This window comes from Primulina tabacum, chromosome 3 (assembly GCF_025594145.1).
Source record: "Primulina tabacum isolate GXHZ01 chromosome 3, ASM2559414v2, whole genome shotgun sequence".
Taxonomy (NCBI): Eukaryota; Viridiplantae; Streptophyta; class Magnoliopsida; order Lamiales; family Gesneriaceae; genus Primulina; species Primulina tabacum.
In genome coordinates this window covers 5,351,925-5,375,014 of record NC_134552.1, presented here as the reverse complement: position 1 = coordinate 5,375,014, position 23,090 = coordinate 5,351,925, and the positions used below count along the sequence as shown (strand labels likewise).

Sequence of the window (23,090 nt, the reverse complement as noted above, 5' to 3'; positions counted from 1 at the left end):
AGGATCTCTATCAGAAATAATAGACACTGGAATCCCATGCAACCGTACAATCTCTCGTATATACAACTGTGCCATTGTCAAGTACGTACTACTCATGCTATAGGGTATAAAATGTGCAACTTTCGTCAATCGATCAACAATCACCCAAATAGAATCAATAGTTCTAGTGCTTCTTGGCAAATGAGTCACAAAATCCATCGATATGTGCTCCCATTTCCAAGTCGGCACTTCTAAACTCCTCAATTCACCTCCCGGCCTTCTCCTCTCAGCTTTGATCTGTTGACAATTAAGACATCGACGTACAAAATCAATCACATCACGTTTCATTCCCTTCCACCAAAACTGAGAGCGTAGATCCTTATACATTTTCTTGCCACCAGGGTGGATAGAATATCGACTACAATGTGCACGCCGCAACAGGCCCTGGCGCAACTCAGATATATCTGGAACTACCCATCTATCATTCATCCTCAAACAATTGTCTATGCTTTACGGGTCATATAATACCAACATAGCAATTGTGTTCACAAACCCCATAATCCAATCAAATCATATCAGGGTATCCAAGGATCATAGCTCAATGTGCATGTCATGTATCGATGTATGCATCAAACGATGTGTGTTAACAAAACATTTATTTTATACATCGATATCTCAATCTCAATGTCATGTATGCCACATAAATCGACAAATAAGGCATATAGACATGTATTCTCATTCCAATCAATCAAATCAATCCAACATATATCATATAATACAGATACCTGTCGTATGTTACCCGGTCGCAACATACCTCAATTCTTCGTTCCAGTCGATGTAGCTTGAAGATATTGATATTACACTTTATCTACATCAATAACATACTCATTCCAATCAATAACATACTCCAAAATCATTAATATTAGTTTCAAATATCATTTGAAACTTCAAAAAATCATATCAAATCAAAATAATATCATAATTCAATTCCGACTTCGAATATAAGTTTCTTGTCGGTTATTCTACTACATATAGGAAATTCAACTTCAAATACATGCTATTCCAGCACTTTGATATTTCGAGCTGTTGGAACTAGAAAAAAATTACCTCAGTCAGAAGCCCTCGACGCGATGATCACAAATATATAATTTGTTTCGCGTTCAGATAGCGTTTCGAAGTCAATTCGGACGAAGGAATTTCGAAATCTCGTATCTTCTCTCGAATCCTCAAAAATAGAAATGAAGAAAGAAGAAGAAAAAGCTTATTCTTATCTCCACCGTTTCGGCGCTCGGGCGGTAGAATTCTCGCGCCCGAGCGCGAGACATTCTGTCCCCGAGAATTGTTTATACCGCGCTCGGGCGGTCAAAAGTTACCGCTCGGGCGCGGAGTGTTCTGCCCGAACACTAACATTTTCTACCTTGGCGCTCGGGCGGTCATTTTCTACCGCCCGGGCGCCACACATTCTGTACAAAATATTTATGTTTGTACTAAATTGGCGTCCGGCCTCTCCACTCGAGCTCTTACAACGTCAATTCATATTCAATATTCATTTTCTCAATTTCATTGTCATAATATACATCAAATGTATAATCACATATCAAATTCCTGAATTATCGATAATCATATAAGATTTACGATAATACGATACACGGTCCTTACATTTCTCCCCCTCTTAAAAGATTTCGTCCTCGAAATCTCAAACATCTATATATATATAACATTGGCAAACATACATATGTCACCAGTTATAGTACATATCAAAACTAAAATCAGTAAAAGGATCAGAATACATCGAATACAATGGAACAGATGGACTAACATCAAATAAATGCGGATATGATTCTCGCATTTTGCTTTCCAATTCCCACGTCGACTCTTCAACACCATGCCGTGTCCATTGCACTCGAACTAGAGGAATCGATTTATTTCTCAGTATCTTTTCTTTTCGGTCCATAATGCGAACATGTTGTTCAACATAGGAAAGAGAAGGATCCAGTTCAACCTCATCAGGTGCAAGCACATGTGATGGATCTGGTTCATATTTCCTCAGCATAGAAACATGAAACACATCATGAATGGCAGATAGAGCTGGTGGCAATGCCAATCGATACGCAAGATCACCAACTCGATCCAGAATCTCGTATGGACCAACTAACGAGGAGATAATTTCCCTCGCATGCCAAATCGAACAGTGCCTCTAAAGGGAGATATTTTCAGAAACACTCTGTCACCTTTCTGGAATTCCAAGGGTCGCATTCGTTTGTTCGCATAACTCGTTTGACGATCCTGAGAAGCTTTCATCCGTTGCCGAATTAACTGAACCTTATCATTCATTTCCTGTATCATTTCAGGTCCAGTCAATTGTCTCTCACCAATTTCATGCAAGAATAACGGTGATCTACATCGTCTCCCATATAGAGCTTCAAACGGTGCCATACCAATACTCGTCTGAAAGCTATTATTATAAGAAAATTCAACCAATGGTAAGGCATCTTGCCATCCCATTTTGAAGTCCATCACAATCGCACGCAACATATCCTCTAGAGTCTGAATCGTACGCTCAGTTTGGCCATCAGTTTGAGGATGATAAGCAGTACTCATAGCCAAACGCGTACCCATCGCCTCCTGAAAACTACCCCAGAATTTAGAAGCAAATCTGGGATCACGATCAGATACAATCGAGACTGGCACACCATGCAGTCTCACAACATTCTCAATGTATAAACGGACCATTCTCTTATAAGGATAAGTTCGTTCATATGGAATAAAATGCGCAGATTTGGAAAGCCGATCAATAATCACCCAAATAGCATCACAGCCTTTGGGCGAGTGAGGTAAATGAGTCACAAAATCCATAGCGATATGTTCCCAATTCCGTTTCGGGATTTCAAGACTATGGAGCAATCCTCCCGGTTTCATTCTCTCGGCTTTTACTTGCTGGCAGACAAGACATTTCGAAATAAACTTTCTTCTTCATACGTTTCCACCAGAATTGAGGTCTCAATGTCAAATACATCTTCCGACCTCCAGGGTGAATACTGTATTTGCTACAATGTGCTTCTCGAAGAAGGGCATATTTCAACTCAGAGTCGTCAGGGACTACCAGCAGACCATTAAGTCGTAAAGAACCATCAGACGAAATCTGAAATCCAGACTGATGTCCTGCAGATACAAGTTCTTTCGACTTTTGGATCTGAGCATCGTTTCGTTGGGCCTTTCGTATTTTCGATATCAAGTTCGGCTCAATTTGCAATGCTGAGACAGTGACAGAATTCCAATTCGAGTGAAAAGTCCAACCAGAAGTACAAATATCCTCGTGTACTTTGGTGACATTGACAGAAGCTAACACAGAATCATGAACTTTACGGCTCAGAGCATCCGCAGTAACATTCACCGATCCAGGGTGATATTGAATCTCACAATCAAAATCCTTCAGAAGATCCATCCACCTGCGTTGCCTTATATTCAAATTAGATTGAGAAAAGAGATATTTCAGACTCTTATGGTCCGAATAGATAACACACTTTTCTCCGTACAAGTAATGACGCCAAATCTTCAAAGCAAACACAATGGCAGCCAATTCGAGATCATGAACAGGATAACGTGTTTCATGAGATTTCAATTGACGAGATGTATAAGCAACCACTTTGCCATGTTGCATCAGAACACAGCCCAAACCTTTACCAGACGCATCTGTACACACCATAAATCCTCTGGTACCTAAGGGAAAAGTAAGCACAGATGCTGTGGTCAATCTCGTCTTCAATTCAAGAAAACTAGCTTCACATTCATCTGACCAAATGAATAGCTGATTCTTCTGTGTCAGTTGAGTAATAGGTTTAGCTATTTTCGAAAATCCTTCAATAAAAAGACGATAATATCCAGCCAAACCCATGAAGCTACGGATCTCAGGAACATTCGTAGGTCTTGGCCAATTCAATACAGCTTCGACCTTCGCAGGATCAACAGATATGCCATGTCTCGAAATGACGTGGCCCAGAAATACCACTTTGTCCATCCAGAATTCACATTTGGACAATTTGGCATATAAATGACTAGTACGAAGAGTTTGAAGTACCAGTCTCAGATGTTCAGCATGCTCCTTTTTCGATTTCGAATAGACAAGAATATCATCAATAAAAATAATAACGAATCGGTCTAGATAATCTCGGAAGACCCGATTCATTAAATCCATAAAGATAGCAGGAGCATTCGTAAGACCAAAAGGCATAACCAAGAATTCATAGTGGCCATACCTTGTACGAAAAGCAGTTTTGGGCACATCTTTGTCTCGAACTCGTACTTGATGATACCCAGAACGAAGATCAATCTCCGAGTATACAGAAGTACCCTGAAGCTGATCAAATAAATCATCAATACGAGGATGTGGGTACTTGTTTTTCACAGTAGCCCGATTCAGTTGCCTATAGTCAATACACATTCGCATAGTACCATCTTTCTTCCGAACAAATAAAACTGGAGCTCCCCAAGGCGATACACTCGGTCGAATATATCCCTTATCGAGAAGATCCTGCAATTGTTCTTTCAATTCTTTCAATTCCAATGGTGCCATGCGATAGGGAGCTTTCGAAATAAGCGCAGTCCCCGGCACCAGATCAATACTAAACTCAACCTCTCGATGAGGAGGAAAATCAGGAATCTCATCGGGAAATACATCCGGGAATTCTTTCGCAACAGGAATCTCAGATAAAGAAGACTCCTTCTTCGAAATATCAATAGCGTAGATAAGATAACCCTCATCTCCACTAGTCAACAATCGGGACATTTCCAAGGAAGATACTAATGGAATTTTGTCTTGGGAACCCTTGCCATAAAAATTCCACTTGGGTCCATCAATTGGTCGAAATCAAACCACTCCATGACAACAATCAACAGTAGCTCGATTTGTCATCAAGATATCCATGCCAACAATACAATCAAAGTCGTGCATTGGGAGGACAATCAAATTCAGAAATACCACATTATCCTCATATATCAATTCACAATTATGCACAACTTTCTCAGACAAAATAATCTTCCCTGCTGGCGTGGCTATAGATAAAGTATCATACAACGGGGTACACTCAATATCGTGAGATGCAACAAATGCATGAGATATGAATGAATGAGATGCTCCTGTATCAAATAAAACACGTGCAGGATAATCGCAAAGCGTGCAAATACCTGCAATCATGCCTCCAGGAGCTTCTCTCTCCTGATCCTCAGTCATGGCATACACTCTCACTTGAGGAGAAACTTGGGCACTCTGACCACCCGGTCCTCGATATCGTGGGACACTCGACTGCTGAAAAGATGGAACAGGAACAGCAGGTCTCATCATAGTACTAGGGCCACCTCTAAATCCTGGCTGGGGTTGAGCAAAAGTTGTACCCCTGTTCGGACATACTCGAGAGAAATGACCTTCCTGCCCACATTGATAACAAGTACCAAACATACCTCGACACTGCTCGATAGTATATTTACCTCCACAATGACTACAGTAGGGAGCAATCACAGGACTCCCTCGCTGTGATCCACTTGAACTCGAAGAAGACAACGAAACAGAACCAGTCTTCTTGAACTTCTTACCTCTCGGCCGCAAAGTAGGCTGCTGAGCTGACACCGGAGGTGGAGGAGTATACTGTGGACCTCCTCTCCTAAGTCCAGCCTCGGCTGCCTTGGCTCGTTCCACTGCCTCTGCGTAGCTGGTAGGCAATCCAGAAACAACATAAGTATATAAAGCATGATGTAATCCATTTACAAACCTGTTATATTTTGCCCTCGCATTCCCAGCTATGTGAGGTGCATACTTCAACAGAATAGAAAATTTCGAAGCATACTCTGCAACAGACATCGTTCCCTGCTGCAGATTATTAAATTCATTCTCCTGTGCAGTATAATAAGAAGGAGGAGAATACTGCTCCAAAAACTGGGCCTTGAAGACATCCCAGGTGACTTCAATCCCGGCTTCTTTCAATCCAATCTCAGCGGCTTCCCACCAAGATTTAGCTCGGTCTTTTAACTGATAAAGAACAAGTTTCAATCTCCGAGCCTTGGAATATTCAACAATATTAAACAAATGCTCAATATCCTTCAACCAGGCTTCAGCTCTTTCAGCACTCTCAGTGCCAAAGAACCTCGGTGGTTTTAGATCCTGGAATCGAGCCATCACTACATCCATGGACAATCCTTCAAATTGTCCAACAATCCTCTCAGTACTGCTACTCGCAGTTTCATTTGTGGGATCCATCTACAAATCAAATGATGAATATCACAAATCAATATCAATCTCATAATCTCATCATCTCATATCATCAATCTCATCAAATACTTACTCGAATCAAATCAAGTAGGAGCAAAGTAATACAAATAATTCAAACACATACGCACAATTCATTTGTGCCTATTCAAGTGTACACAAGACTCAATCGAGCATTCCCAGCTATGCTCTGATACCACTCTGTGTGGGGCCCTTAGCTCCTAATCGTTATTATAATGTACTTTGATTAGGGTTAACTAATTACAGCGGAAAACGAGTTTAAAATTTCTTTACAATGAGCCCAAAAATATCTCTTTTATAATTTGAATACTGAAAATAGTATTTAATCTCAAATCATAAAACACGCCCACACGTAATCAAAGCCAATCACATACAAACAACTCATATCCTCGGGATATGCCCCGGTATATAGATATATATATATATATATATATATATATATATATATATATATATATATACTGGGAACAAAATATAAACCTCAACTCAAACTGTGACTCCCTCCAGAAGCACCCTCTCCGGTCTCCTGATATCCTGGAGTACCTGTCCATTGTCCACACACAAAGACAACAACAGCCCCCCTTGGGGGTGAGCAAAGCTCCGTATGGAACAACCATCATATATATCACAAGTATCTAAATAATGATATATGGTATGCAATGCATGTATGTCGTGGAGGTATCAGGTAATATGCCCATCCACTGAGCACATGTCAGAATCAACGAATCGCTATCAAATCAATGCTCGAGCTGGCACACCGGCCTCAATAAGGGATACTCGTATGATAGCGTCGACAAAGCGCCATCAAATCCCAAATCTCATATCCAATCATCGGGGCCACAATTGTCTATGCTTTACGGGTCATATAATACCAACATAGCAATTGTGTTCACAAACCCCAGAATCCAATCAAATCATATCAGGGTATCCAAGGATCATAGCTCAACGTGCATGTCATGTATCGATGTATGCATCAAACGATGTGTGTTAACAAAACATTTATTTTATACATCGATATCTCAATCTCAATGTCATGTATGCCACATAAATCGACAAATAAGGCATATAGACATGTATTCTCATTCCAATCAATCAAATCAATCCAACATATATCATATAATACAGATACCTGTCGTATGTTACCCGGTCGCAACATACCTCAATTCTTCGTTCCAGTCGATGTAGCTTGAAGATATTGATATTACACTTTATCTACATCAATAACATACTCATTCCAATCAATAACATACTCCAAAATCATTAATATTAGTTTCAAATATCATTTGAAACTTCAAAAAATTCATATCAAATCAAAATAATATCATAATTCAATTCCGACTTCGAATATAAGTTTCTTGTCGGTTATTCTACTACATATATGAAATTCAACTTCAAATACATGCTATTCCAGCACTTTGATATTTCGAGCTGTTGGAACTAGAAGAAAATTACCTCAGTCAGAAGCCCTCGACGCGACGATCACAAATATATAATTTGTTTCGCGTTTAGACAGCGTTTCGAAGTCAATTCGGACGAAGGAATTTCGAAATCTCGTATCTTCTCTCGAATCCTCGAACATAGAAATGAAGAAAGAAGAAGAAAAAGCTTATTCTTATCTCCACCGTTTCGGCGCTCGGGCGGTAGAATTCTCGCGCCCGAGTGCGAGACATTCTGTCCCCGAGAATTGTTTATGCCGCGCTCAGGCGGTCAAAAGTTACCGCTCGGGCGCGGAGTGTTCTGCCCGAACACTAACATTTTCTACCTTGGCGCTCGGGCGGTCATTTTCTACCGCCCGGGCGCCACACATTCTGTACAAAATATTTATGTTTGTACTAAATTGGCGTCCGGCCTCTCCACTCGAGCTCTTACAACGTCAATTCATATTCAATATTTATTTTCTCAATTTCATTGTCATAATATACATCAAATGTATAATCACATATCAAATTCCTGAATTATCGATAATCATATAAGATTTACGATAATACGATACACGGTCCTTACAGAAATTATGTTCTCGGTATACTCGGGTTTGGAAGTGAGAAATATTGAGTGTATTGGTGTATACACTTGTTGTAATATTTCTTCCAGTTATAAAAGTTGCAGTGCTCCGTGGACGTAGCCTATATTGGGTGAACCACGTAAATATTTGTGTTCTTGTTGGTTATTTTATTCCACATTTTTTGGGTACTATATTATCATCGTGATCGGCATCGCTTCGGTTTAATTTCCCAACACTATTCAATTTAATTTTTTCATTATTAGAATAATTATATCGCATTATAAATCCTAATAACTCGTTATTATACATTCATTCATTTACAATCAAAATTTTCAAGTTTCAAAAATCGTTTTGAAACTTTGAAAATTCATATAAAATTGAAATCTTGATATAATTAAATTTCATATTTGAAAGTTAATTTCTCGTCGGCTATTCTATCGCATATATTGAAATCAAATTCAAATACATGCTATTATGTCAATTCAATAAATAAAGATGACGAATCCAATAGAAAATTACCTCAAAAGAACGCTCTCAACACGATGATTTTGAATATATAATTTGTTCTGAGTTTGGACAACGTTTCAATATAGTTTTGAGATATAGAACTTAAATTCTCTTATGTCTCCTGTTTTTCTTTCTCAGTTCTTTCATGTTTCTCCTTATGATCATTAACTGGTTATTATCATGGTTTTTTTTTTTTTTTGAAATAACTGATTTATTATTATTATTTTCTTTATTTCATGGTAATCCACTTCCACGTGATTGCTAACATTCCATCAATTTACATTTTCTTTCTCAGACACGACGTAACCAACCGATTGACGGCTCTAATCAAGATAAAAAAAAGTCAATTTAATAAGAGAAGATTGTTATCCTCTTTTAAACCTCATCTCAAATGATATAAATATTTTTTATATAATTTTTTTTATAATAATATTTGAAAATTAAATAAATTTATTATATTAAATTATATATGGCACGAATGTTTTCTAAAAACAAACACGCTTTGACCGTATTACAATGAAATCTTAACGAACAAAGCCTGATATCTCCAGAGCAAGCATTTGTGTGTAATTCCATCTACTTTCGACTGTTACATTAAATGTCTCGAGTTGCCCTTTTGTTTTGATTGTTTACTACCATGGAGACAACAAAAGCAGCAGACATCTGTTATCTGCTTTAAATATTTTAGTTAGCAGTACTAAAATCGGTGTCCCATCTTCCCTTTCTTTAATCCTTCCCTTTGTCACACACATCCCTTCACTTTCACTCCCCAAAACAATATCTCTTCACTATATATATGTATATATATACATATTTACCATTTTTACAAAAAAAAAGGTTAATATAAGATAAAACACGTATAAATTTATAAATCAAGGGATCTTTTTTATATAAAAAAATGGATCAAAATGATTTTAGCTCGATGTATAATTTATATTGCATTATTAAATTAAGTTTTCAAGAAATGTATATATAGATTTTGACGACATTTTAAATTTTGGAGTGGAACTGTGGAAGTATACCAAAGGTGGATCTAAACAGCTAAAATTGTCACCTCATGCTGTTACTCTCATTTATTACTTGTGATGGCATTTTCTACACACGAAAAGGGTAACTTGACATTTAATTGTTGCGAAGTTCCATACCCTCTGTGCTTCAATTCTCTCACGCAAATAATGTGGAGCTGAAACAGGTAAATTCTTGAATTCTCTGTTCCTTTTTGGTCGAAGACAACAACAATGTGCAAGAATTGGATCATTCTTCTCGCCATTCTCGTGACTCTTCTTGTCGGGTGTTCTTCAGTTTCTGCATCGCCTGTTACAAGTGAGTGTACAGACCAAACATCCTTGTTCGTTGAGGTTTACATCCTCTCATTTTCTTTCATTCTTGATTCTTACTTTCTACGCTTTGTTTCAGAAATCGTAGGTGGGGTTGTCACAAATGTTGCTTCCGCCGTTTTCAAGTGGTTGTGGTCACTAAAATCAACCACCAAGACAGGTACACAGACCGTGTAATGAAACCCATATTTCAAGATTACCTTTTTCGCCATTTCTTTTTGTGTGTGTGTTAATCGGTTGATGGGTTTTGTGATTTCAGCTGTTTCGAGTCGTTCTATGATGAAATTCGAAAGTGGGTATATTGTCGAGACTGTGTTCGATGGAAGTAAGCTTGGGATCGAACCACACTCGGTCGTGGTGTCTGCATTTGGGGAGCTTCTGGTTTTGGACTCTGAGAACAGCAATATTTACAAGATATCAGCTCCTTTGTCCAGATGTGCGTTGCTCTTCTTTTGTTCTCGAATTATATGTTGAAAATTTTGAAAATGTTGTTTAAGTAAGCCGCCTTTGCAACAAAGTTATGATCTTTGAAACTACATGGCATGAATTTGAACTAACAGGTTTTATTTATTTATTATTATTTTTCTTATTATTGTTTTAATGGAATTCTTTCCTTGGAGATTACTCCTAATATCTGATATCTATTATGAGTACTTTTGGAGCAAAGCTGACACCAGCATTTCTCCTTGAGTGAAAATTTGTGCCCAGTCTACTAGTTCAGCTAAATCCATATTTCCTTTGAATTTTATTGCCGGGTTCGAACTGGTCAAGAAAGAAGGGGTGCTAGCACTTGAGTAAAAATTTGATTTCCTTACATGTAGATTTTATGAAAAAAAGTATTTCATCCCGGAGGAATCTCCTAGGTCAGTCCACCTATATTTATGGCTTAATTTTCTCAATATATGAAGTTAATGTCTCCGCTGTTCTGTGTTTGATCTTGCACCGGAGGACACAGCATTTCGTTTTTAAGCACCGTAGATCTTTGTGTGTGGGGAGATTTGATTCTCCTCTACAAAATTTGTTAGTTTCTGATACTCTATGACCAAGTTCCTTACTGGTGGGGTGGGCAACTCAACTGCTTTATTCCATTTTAGATTCCAATGGGTTTTAGCTTTACCAGTACAAAGCTTATTATTTTGCACAAGTCACAGGGAAAAGTTCCTCAGAGTGTGCCATACTTTTGTAAAGTCCGTAAACTTCTAATGTAAGCGAATTTCTGTTCATATTTAGTACGGACAGACTAGGGAGTGTTTTTTTTAAAATGATTGTACGTTATTATTTTCTGGAATATTGTGTTAGATGATGTCAAGAAATATTCAGGGTTGAAGGGGATAGAATAGAATGATGGCAAATGCATAAATTTAAGCTTTGGTTTAAACCCTTTAGTCCTTCACAAAGACTGTACATGGAAGGAAAAAGACTAGGTAAGTTGGGAAAAGAAACAAGATGATCAGTAATCAGTGCCATGTATTTCACATCGAGAAAAATGTTTGAGCTGCAGATAGTAGACCTAAGCTGCTTATCGGATCGTCGGAAGGTTACACGGGGCATGTAGATGGAAAGCTAAGAGAAGCAAGAATGTACCATCCAAAAGGGCTTACTGTGGACGACTCAGGGAATATATATGTTGCAGATACTATGAATATGGCGATCCGCAAAATTAGCGACACAGGTGAATTGTTCTAGTGCCGCCCTTGCCTTAGCTAGAGAATTAGTCAAATAAATGCCTTAAAAATTCTTTGGCACACGACTTTTGCTTGAACATAAATGTCATCTTTTGCAGGAGTCGTTACAATTGCTGGTGGGAGATTGAGCCGAGGAGGAGGGCACATTGATGGACCGAGCGAAGATGCCAAGTTTTCAAATGATTTTGACTTGGTCTATGTTGGAAGTAGCTGCTCCCTTTTGGTAATAGACAGAGGGAATCAAGCGATTCGAGAGATCCAACTCCATGAAGATGATTGTTCTACCCAGCATGAAGGCAATTTATATTTAGGTGAAAGGAAATTCTATGGATATATATCATCTCCTTCATATTGTATTTCTTTGGTGCTTATCAAATGTTGTAATGTGAATATCCTTACAGGCATAGCGGTGCTCGCGGCGGCTGTTTTCTTTGGTTACATGTTGGCCTTGTTACAGCGTTGGATTTCCACGATGCTTTCATACGACGATGTAAGTAGTAGGTCTTATACAAATATATATTCTAACAGGATCATGATAATTATAACTAGCAGGTTTTACACAGACAGTGTCGTACATATCTCTAAGTATCTTTCAGACATTTTCAAATTCAGCTCGAGTTCGAAAGTTTTAAATATGCATGCATGATTTAAACTTTATTAGAGCCACTTTATTTCTTGACAAGTCTGAGAATATAGTGATATTCCATTCTCTCTTTACCAATCACTTTTATTGAAGGAGCCGAAGACTTATGTCAGAGACATGCCGCCAGCTCCATATCACAGGCCCCCTCCTAAGTCCATTCGGCCTCCCTTGATTCCATTGGAAGACAACAAATACGAACAACAAGATGAGGGCTTCTTCACTTCATTGGGACGACTAATTTCCAACGCGGGCTCGTCTTTCTTTGAAATATTTGGCGGATTATTCTCTGGTATCAGAAGAAAGCCTTCCTATCACCCCATGCAGCAACAGCAACAGCATCGACACCCTTCAAAACATGGGAACGCCTGGCCGTTGCAAGAAAGCTTCATGATCCCACAAGAAGATGAGCCCCCACCAATTGACTCGAGAGAACCAACCCCACGCAAAAGCTACCCATTCAATACTAAGGACACAGAAAATACTCGGCACCAATCCATGCAAAGCAAATCTTACAATCACGATGGATGGAATGGAGATTTTCGCCAGCAACCACCATATCAAATGCAGCAACTGCAACATCACCAGTATCATCAGAAGCATAACTTGTCGAGCCCCCAAACTTATTACGAGCATGAAAACTGCGAGACAAATGAGATAGTATTCGGAGCCGTCCAAGAACAGATTGGACGACGTGAGGCAATGGTGATAAAGGCTGTTGACTATGCAGAACCCTCAAGTTACAATAGTCAGAATATAAGATCAAGATACAACTGCATGAGTTACTCCTCCTACGGCTACTAATGTTTTACACAATAAAATATTTCCTAGGATTTAATGTATAAAATAGGATGTATGATGTTTGATTCACTTTATTTTTTTTCCAAGCCTGCTAGTTATGATCCAAATGGAGCCTCAAAAATTAAAAGGTACTCAATTTTTCAAACATATCCAATTCCCACCAATTCCCAACCATCTGCCCAAGAAAATGAATTCTATATTACTTATTATTTTGATTTAATTTCCCTGTTCATTATCGAGTTCAAATTACTCTAATATCTACTAAGATCAAACTTATAAGAAAAACTTTCTCAATATCTGTTTTTTGTATTCGCAAGACTCGAATCCTATCTGAACCAACTGATGATAGATCCCTGCCCTTTTAGGATAGAAGAACTCTCTCTACTCTATTTGGGTTTCATAGTTGGTGGGAATGTCCTTTCTACCCATGTCTGTCTGGTCAGTATAGTATGAATTTTTCCTCAAACTTTCTCTCATGGGCTTTTTTTTTTTTTGAAGCTAGAATGTTGAAAGCCGATAATCGATTGGCAAAGCTACTTCTTTTCGGAGAGAGAGTAGCGAAGTTGGACTTAAAAGTCTCGAGGGCTCTATCAAGGAGAGCGAGCAAAGTCGGAGTATCTGTTAACAGATATAGGAAGGTACTTTTCTTGTGTTTAAGAGAATTCCCCATGTCACACTCCCGCATATATTTCATGGACATTTATATATTATATTTTCATTAAATAATTCAAAATTTAAAGTTTTCAATACTTTTAGTTCAAAAATATAGAGAATATGATTAAATAAATAAGCATATTATATATAAATGTTGAGATTTTTAGTGATTCGATTTTGTGACACACATGATGAATTTTTAAGAAAATACGCTAACCAACTTAAAAAATTAATATTTTTCATTTTTAAAAATACTATGAAGCCCTATTTTAGTAGATTTATAATTTACTTAAACCTGTCATATTTCATCATTTTTTTAAAAAAATCAAATATACACACATTAATCATTATCATTACAAGTTACATATTTAAAATAGTTGCATAATTAATATCCAAATAAAAAAATTATAAGAAAATAATCACAAATCCTAAAAAAAAAAAAACAACAACTGTGCAAATACTTAATGCACGCAGAGGGACAGTAATTATAAATAATAATGAAGTCGACGGGATGATACACGAATATAATATGTGAAATTTATCATACAAATAAATTGATAAAATATTTAACAGCTTATACATTTTCACCGAAAATTAGGATTTTGGTCCTATAAATTGACATGTTTTTTTATTTTAATATTCAACATATTTTGGTATTTTAAGGCTCAGTTAAGAAGTTGGAATGGAAAAGAAAGGATGAAAAAATAAAAGAAGAAAAGGGAAATGAAGATGAGAAAAATGGTGTACTTTTTTATTTGGGAGCAGCTGGAGAAAAAAAGAAAGGAAATAAGTTGTATTTATTTGAAAACAAATTTTTTAATTGTGTTTCCTTCCATTTTCCCTTCCTTAAAAAATCCCAAACAAAACATTTTTAAAAAAAATTCACCCTTTTCTTTTCTTTCCATTTTGAAGCTACTAGATAAAGATGTTTTTTGACGTGACTCATGTAATAATAATAAAATATATATTAAAATCTACCTAAATCGAACACAATTTCAATTCTGAATTTTTTTATAACAGGATATGGTTTTGCAGTTTCAATTTGGGATTCTTATTTTTAGTAACTAATTCGAACTAAGTTCTCTACTCCAATTCCGGTTTTGGAACCAAAATCGACCACGATTTCAATTCTGATTTTTTTTTTTTTTTTTTGGAGAAAATCGTGGTTGTGTTTGCCTCTTTTGGTTCAACTCGTAAAGTTGCTGAGACGGCAGCATTTAAGCACCGAATAACCACTTGGCACATCTTGAAAACAAAACTCAGTCTTCATAAAGAAACACACACAGAAATTTGGAGGCCTTTTATTTTATGACAAAAACTTGTGTTCTCATTAGTCGTATTTTGTGAAACAATATCTTATTTGGGTCATTCATGAAAAAATATTACCTTTTATGCTAAGAATATTAATTTTTATCGTGAATATCTATAGGATTGACCGTCTCACAGATAAAAATTTGTGAGACCGTCTCACAAGATACCTACTCTTATTTTATTTAAGCCCTTGGTGATCTAACTGCCCAGATCAGGCCAATTGTCGCGTTTCGATTTCAAAGTTCCCAAGATTCTCTAGCCAAATCTTGATCTAGTTATGAAATTGAATTTTCTTGACAAGATAACAGCAGATGAAAAAAAAGAAGAATTAACATAAGAGTGCTCTTGCTTGAATCGTTTTCCTCCAACACTATGGCTAACCGATTGGCGTTTGATCAAGAAAAATGGAAGCTAAATACCTTTCAAACGGCTTCTGTTCTACGAATCCATGGTAAGTCTTTGTTTAGAGAAGATGAATGATCCAAAGGGGTAGCAGATGAACTTCCGAATTTCCCCGTTTTTGACCACAACCAAATCTTGGAAACAGAATAGCTATCATTCTTTGTACCTATAGTTATTTTCTTCCCTTCTGTACTCTCCTCGGCTGAAGGATTACCTGTTTGATCCATCCGTTTACCGATCTTCGCGTTGGGGACCATTCGATCTTGGCTCAACGACACCGTAAGATTCACATCACCAAGCAGGTATTGATACGAACCCATTGAGTAACACCTTCTAGCATCCAATTTACTACTACTTGTTTCACCTCCTAAGTCCCCATCCACATTGTCAATTCTTTTAAACTTACCAAGCCTAACCGGGAAAACCCCCTTTTCTTTAGCAACTTCCTCAATTTCCACCCTCTTCCGGATGATGGGGAACGCGTTTTCTCTATAACCATGATATCCATCTTCTTCCCTAAAATCATCTAATTCGAACGCCTGGTTTTCAATGGAGAAATCCGGATCGAAGAGGGTTCCCCTGCAGAGAGGGCAAGTCGAATTCGACATCAGCCAAGTATCAATGCATTTGATATGAAAGGCATGACTACACATCGGAAGCAATCTTAACTGGTCCATCTCCAAGAATTCGCACAGGCAAACGGCACAATCAAACGGCTCCTTTGGACCCACGATCTCCTTATACGAAAACACGGGCAGCGCATCAATAAAAGCTTGATCTAGACCAGAGTCATGTAAATGAAAGAGCTGTTGCAACTGTCTCTCAAGGGTATCAGATGTTGAAGCCTCTAAATTTCTATCAGAATCAGAGGATGATTGGTTCTTGGTGAGAAATCTAACAAGCAAGTGTAGAAGCCCAGCTATGAAAAAAAGAACTGCCAAAATGACAATGATAAATAGAACAGCAGGGTTAATTTTAGAGGCAGATGAAGACGGAGGGGGGCTCGATTCATCGTGGAAATTACTGGCAACACCCAATGAAGAAGAAGGTGGATATGTCAAAATCCCATCTTTTTGGTAAATTCGACGCTGACTCCAAGAAATTTTCAAACGGGTATGCCCAGAAGACCATTTCTGCACTCGCAGTCCCTCCATTGGACCAATCAATTTAACAAACAACTGAAACTCTGCCCACCCATTTTCTGAACAAGAAACCAAAAAGGCATCCACTTTTTTTATCCTCTTCCATTCACTAAAGCCAAGAATCAAACACCAACCACTTCGATACGAAACACCCCCCAAACACACAACACCCACAAAAAAATAAGACAGGTTCAAAATCTTTAGCCCACGCAACCGTACAAAAAGAAAGTGTGTGACATCAGGGGCTAATAAAGAACAATTTATGTTCTTTTCAGATTGAAAATACCCACTCACTGATTGCTCGACGATCGTAAGAAAAAGATGGGGACACGAGGAAACTTTAAAGATTGAATATTTTACCAACCTTGTTATTGAGTGGACCAGTTTCTTGAATTTGCAGAATAACCTAAAGACACAGCTTTTGGTTGGAATCTTACAGCCATATCATATATAATATTGCAGGGGATCGAGAGAAAGTTTTGAAGGGATATTTGGTTTCAAAACGTATATATTTAAATTCTACTCATAGATATATATTAGGCATAGAGCCAAGATTTCAGTTTCACCAAGTATCAATCAATCTATCTAATCGTGTTTATTTTCTACAAAAAAAATATCATAGTTATTTTATTCGAAAAAATAGTCATAATCATAAAGTAAAGGGATGCATTTAGACATTCTTGACTTTATAATCTGAAAAATTAGAGGGTGCTTGAATTTTTTTGCAAATATTAATTACTCACAAAGAGTAACGTGTATGTATAACCCGGAAGAGAATGGGTGTAGTTTCATAGGTAATATATGTAATGGAGAATCAATTAGAAGCAATAGATATGGCGGCCATTAATGATGAATGCCAAATTATTGATAATATTACATGGTGCTTTTTTTTTTTTTGTTTAACTAATTAATTTTTGGTTAGGTTTTTTGTGAGACGATTTCACGAATTTTTATGTATGAGACGGGTCAACTCTACTGATATTCACGATAGAAAATAATAGTCTTAGCATAAAAAGTAATAATTTTCATGGATGATCCAAATAAGAGAATTGTCTCACAAAATACGACCCGTGAGACCGTCTCACATAAAATATACTGACACAATTATCTTCACAAGATTTTTTTTATTATTTAGCACGTACAAATTAAGAAAAAATTCAAAATAAAATATCACTATTTTTAAAAATTAATAATGAATCCATCCAGATTAAGTCTTTTATGAAACACTCTTACATGTATATATCCGTGAGAAAGATTGACTCGGTTTGTGCCAAGGACGAACAATAATAATTTGACATAAAAAATATATATTCCTATAAATTGAATCGGGTAGGAAATATATCTCACGAAATTGACACTTGAGATATTCTCATAAAATTTTTTGTGATCCGTCAAAATGGGAAAACAAATCAAATTATTAGTTTAGATTAGTTATACTAGCAATGTGACTGAAGTAAATTTTATATTTCTTGTTAAAATTGTGTGATCAATGTAAAAAATAAATTAATCAAAAAATAAATAAAATTCTGACATATTATTATTTTTATTAAATTTTAAGTAAAACCATTATAGTAAATTATATAATATAATTTTTTTGTAGGTTTTGGAAATCAACTAAGGCTGCGTTTGATTGTCTTATTAGGTGGATTTATTTTTTTTAACCCACATAATCTCATGTTTGGTACGTTTTTTTATTTAACCAAGTCAATATCTCTTATGAATGATTATGTTATATTAGCTGGGTTAAGGATTATTTATCTCACTCTTAATCTATCATATCTTTCCAATTTACACTTCTCCTAAATCCAAACTCACCACCAATTCCCTCCACCGACCGCCGGACTGCAACCCCCGCCGCCGGTTGTGACCACCGCCGACCACCGGCCGACGGCCGACCCCGCCGACCACCGTTGCTGCCAACCGCCGCCGCCTGTCGCCGCCAACCGCTTATCGCCGACCACTGCCAGCCGTCGCTGCCGACCACCCCCTCCGCCCGTCGGCCGACCGCCGCAAAAATGGAAGGACAATTTTGTCAATTCATCAAAAGATTATTAATTATCTCATTCTTAACCATCATACCAAACATAATATTATTTTATCATTATATATTATATTTCTACTTCAATCGTTCTTTTTATCATTTATCTCTGAATCATTTCATTATTTTATCCTCCAACCAAACGTAGACTAAACTTCATGCATAGGTAATCTTGAAAATAATAATTAAATAAATAAAAAGCAAGATATGACGCAATTAATATTTTTTGGAACGTATTTAAATTTTTTGTTATAAATTAATATTTTCGAAATATCTGATTTAATTTTGGTTTTCTGCTTCTAAAATATATATATTATAAATATTTTTTTAAAAACAATCATAAATAAATAATTACTTCCGGTGAAACGCACGCGTCTCTGAAGAGCGTGAAACGAAGCGAAGTCCCTGTCGTATTTCAAAAGCCAGTGAGCCCGAGATACAGTTACGGCCCACTGAATGGGGCTGAAATTACGTACCTAATTTTTAAGAAATTAATTTTGTTTCAAGAACAAAATTATAATATAGACAAAGTATATGGTATATTTTTGTCCAACACATGCACAATATTATTCTTTTATTTTTAGAATACAAGTATGATATTGTTTCATATTACAAAAATATAATATGATTGTTTGTAGTACTGACGATACTTGAATATGGACCCGAGACTTGCTTATCTCAAACAAAGAGAATACAACAAAACAACTAAATTTATTTAAATAAATTAGGAAACTCAAACATTATCTTTGAATAAAATATTGAGTATGTCTCTTGTGAAACGATCTCACGAATATTTATCTGTTAGACAGGTCAACTCTACCGATATTCACAATAAAAAGTAATACTCTTAGCATAAAAAAATAATATTTTTCATGGATGACCCAAATAAGATATCTGTCTCATAAAATATGATCCGTAAAATCGTCTCACACAAGTTTTTGTCTAAAGTATTATACTAGAAAATTTTATTTTATGTTAAACATTAATGTATACACACGTATGGGTGAACATAAAATCTGTTAAACCGAATTAAATCGACAAAATCTAATTAGTTCAAGAATTCAGTTTTAATTTTTAAAAAATATTAAATTTAATCTATATAAAGTGCCGAGTTTACTAATCTATGTTACTATTAGGCTGCGTTTGGTTGGAAGGATAGGATAAATTAATGACTAGTATGTAAATGATAAAGAAAATGATTGTGGTAGGATTGTAATATATGGTGTAAAATAATATTATGTTTGATAAGATTCTTAAGTATAGGATAATTTTGAATTTTATGATGAAAAGACAAAATTGCCCTTCTCCTTCGCGGCGGCGGCGGCGGACGGCGGCCGAAAATTTCGACCGGTGCCGGCCGGGGCTCGGCCGGCGGTACGTCGGCGGTCGGCCGGCGGCGATCGTGGCGGCGGCGGCGGCGGTCGGTGGCGGGAAGTGGTGGTGAGTTTGAATATAAGATAAGGGTAAAATTGGAAAAATAGGAGGTATTAAGAGTTGGATAAATAATTCTAGGGGGTGAGGAGGTATTATTTTAACCTACCTAATATAACCTAATCATTCATAGGAGGGATTGACTTGGTTAAATAATCACGTGTACCAAACAGCTGACTAGGTAGGATAAAATAATTTATCCCGGCTAATCATCCGAACCAAACGCGGCCTCAAGGTCGAGGGCTTATAATAACCAGCTTTAATCATAATATATGTTTTTTATTAACAAAAAATACATATCATATTATAAAACCCTATTTTACTAAATTTGTATCTCATCTATAACTATAATATTCTAATAAAATATTTCTTTGTATATATCTATACTTTTGAAATTTTAAATTATCATATAATCTATAATATAAAAAATTATTATTAATTTTTAAGTTTTTTATTTTAATATAATTTATAAATTTATCTTTATTTTTCATATAATATAAAAAATTATTATTAATTTTTAATTTTTTATTTTAATATAATTTATAAATTTATCTTTATTTTTCATATAAAAAAAATTAATTGGTACGTACGCTTCGCATGTCAAAAGGCTATAATCTTATCTTATATTATATGTTTTTACTATTATATAATACCTAAACATCTCATAGCTCCTTCAAAAAAAAAAAAAAAAAAACAATCTCATAGCAACCACTTAAGTTTAACGTGTCAACGTGACATCAAAATTTATTAACAATTTTCCTTCTACACAATATTTGTTATGTAACGTCGATGATACAAGCTTATTTATTAGTGATATCTATTATATATCATTCTTATAATTTTTTCTCCTGTCTTATCTCTATGTTTTATCATAAACTCGCATAAATTTTCGACACTTATAGGCAAAATTCGTGTGAGACGGTCTCATTAGTCGTATTTTGTGATACAGATATCTTATTTGGGTATCTATGAAAAAATATTACTTTTTATCCTAAGAGTATTACTTTTTATTGTGAATGCCGGTAAGTTTGACCCGTCTCACAGATTAGATTCGTGAGACCGTCTCACAAAAGACCTACTCTTTTTAAAATTAAAATATTTGGATAAGTGTAAATCTAATTCTATGATTCTCTCTATTTTATCAGTTTTAGTTTTTTAAAGTATTTTAGGTAAGAAAATCTATTTCTATGATTCTCTTCCTAAAACAACTAGAGGTCTAATCCTCAAACACAAATTAAGGTAAAAGGACCCCAAGAGCTAGTTTATAAATACGCGTCCAACCCACCAAAATTTGCAACAAAATCTCGATTTCTATCTTTGTTCACGACGATCTTCATCACACAATCCTTTGATTTGTTCTTGAAATCTTGAAGAACAGCATGGATCCATATTTCCATGAGTTTCAGCGAGAATTGGTGGTGTCGAACCCAATATCGTTCATAGAAGCAACGCCTGCTAAGAAATCTCGACATGATCAAATAACTTTCAACTTTTCTTGCAAACAAAAACATAAGCGTTGGATCACAACCCAAGATTCCACGGAGTTACACCTCCTCGAAGATCTGGAGTCCCCAGCGGTCGTGAAATCGATGACCTACAGCGTTCCAAGAATCAACACGCGCCGGAAATTTATATTGCGGGCTGCAGTTTTTAAAGGGCTGGAAGGTTTCCCATTATCGTTTTTGGAGCGTCAAGATTTGTCTCAGGTAGCACTAAATACTGCATGGGACATTCTCGTCGAGTCCAGCACTCGTCAACACCACCACCATCATCTGAGAATTGGTTTTGATTTGATGCTGGTTCATGATTTCGCCATCGACGAAAGTCGTTACATCGATTGGACGAGCGAAGAGGCCGTGGAAGCTGCTATGATTCCGGCCACAGATGCATGCATCGAATCTTTGTGGAGCAAGACGATAGAATACTCGAATGAAATTCATCGGAGTTGTGTGGTTTGTTTGGAAGAATTCGAAGCCGGTTGCGACAATGTAGTAACAATGCCGTGTTCGCATATATTTCACGGGGAGTGCATCAAAAAATGGCTTAGAAGATGTCATTGTTGTCCTGTTTGCCGCTACGAGATGCCCACGGATTAACTAGCAAGTAGGACGCAGATATGGTTCAGTACTTCAGTTGTAGTCGAAATCTTTTACGTTATTCAACGATTCAAACATCACATTCAATTTAGTACAAGATCTTAGTTTCGATATTAATTAGTAAAATCGAGTTTTTATTGTTTTATAAAAAATCATAATCGATGATAATTGTATAAATCAATTATTATGTCATAGTTGGATCACTTCGGAGTAATTATTATTCGTATACATATAACAACTGTAAAACCACATTTTCACTAGCAAAATAATTTAGATTTGATAAAAAAGAGTATGTATTTTGTGAGATGATCTCACGAATCTTTATCTGTGAGACGGGTCAACTTTATTTATAATAAAAAAAGTAATACTTTTTCATGGATGACCCAAATAAGAGATCTGTCTCACAAAATACGACCCGTGAGATCGTCTTACACAAGTTTTTGCCCAAAAAAATGTTGGTTTTTCAATTTCCGTTAATTAAGCCGAAATCGTAATAACAATTCAAAATTTCTATATTAACTAATGACGTGTTATGCTTCTGCTCCCTTGACATATTCCAACCGGGTCAAAGATTATTTATAATAATGTTGTTTTGATTAAAAAAAAGTTATAAAAAATCACTTGTCTATAACGCGAGATTTACCGAAAATTATAAATTTTAATAAAACGACCGACATTTCTTCCTAAAATCAAAGTTATGAACTCGATTTCCGTTGATGATAAGAAGTGTAATTATCGAGAGAAATATTGTTTTGGTACAATAATCGTGTTTTATGAATAGATAA

At 36.2% G+C, this 23,090-nt stretch overlaps 2 protein-coding genes across 2 annotated transcripts; one reads left to right on the top strand and one right to left on the bottom strand.

The window, feature by feature from the left end:
• The first annotated feature begins 9,814 nt into the window (after positions 1 to 9,814).
• On the top strand, positions 9,815 to 13,378 carry LOC142539559 (uncharacterized). Its single transcript, XM_075645103.1, has 7 exons — positions 9,815 to 10,091; positions 10,185 to 10,265; positions 10,365 to 10,541; positions 11,607 to 11,777; positions 11,889 to 12,101; positions 12,192 to 12,280; positions 12,527 to 13,378. Exons 1-7 carry the CDS (start codon positions 10,007 to 10,009, stop codon positions 13,232 to 13,234), a joined length of 1,524 nt encoding a protein of 507 aa, XP_075501218.1. The 5' UTR covers positions 9,815 to 10,006; the 3' UTR covers positions 13,235 to 13,378.
• A 2,021-nt stretch (positions 13,379 to 15,399) lies between these two features.
• On the bottom strand, positions 15,400 to 17,270 carry LOC142539558 (RING-H2 finger protein ATL46-like). The gene has a single exon (XM_075645102.1). It carries the CDS (start codon positions 16,750 to 16,752, stop codon positions 15,619 to 15,621), a length of 1,134 nt encoding a protein of 377 aa, XP_075501217.1. The 5' UTR covers positions 16,753 to 17,270; the 3' UTR covers positions 15,400 to 15,618.
• Positions 17,271 to 23,090: the final 5,820 nt, after the last annotated feature.

Bases quoted from the DNA above. Each gene is read 5' to 3' on its own strand.
- LOC142539559 (XM_075645103.1), top strand. From the start codon at position 10,007: ATGTGCAAGAATTGGATCATTCTTCTCGCCATTCTCGTGACTCTTCTT. The intron at 10,266-10,364 runs GTACACAGACCG...TTGTGATTTCAG, and splicing joins AAAATCAACCACCAAGACAG to CTGTTTCGAGTCGTTCTATG. The intron at 12,102-12,191 runs GTGAAAGGAAAT...ATATCCTTACAG, and splicing joins TGAAGGCAATTTATATTTAG to GCATAGCGGTGCTCGCGGCG.
- LOC142539558 (XM_075645102.1), bottom strand. From the start codon at position 16,752: ATGGAGGGACTGCGAGTGCAGAAATGGTCTTCTGGGCATACCCGTTTG.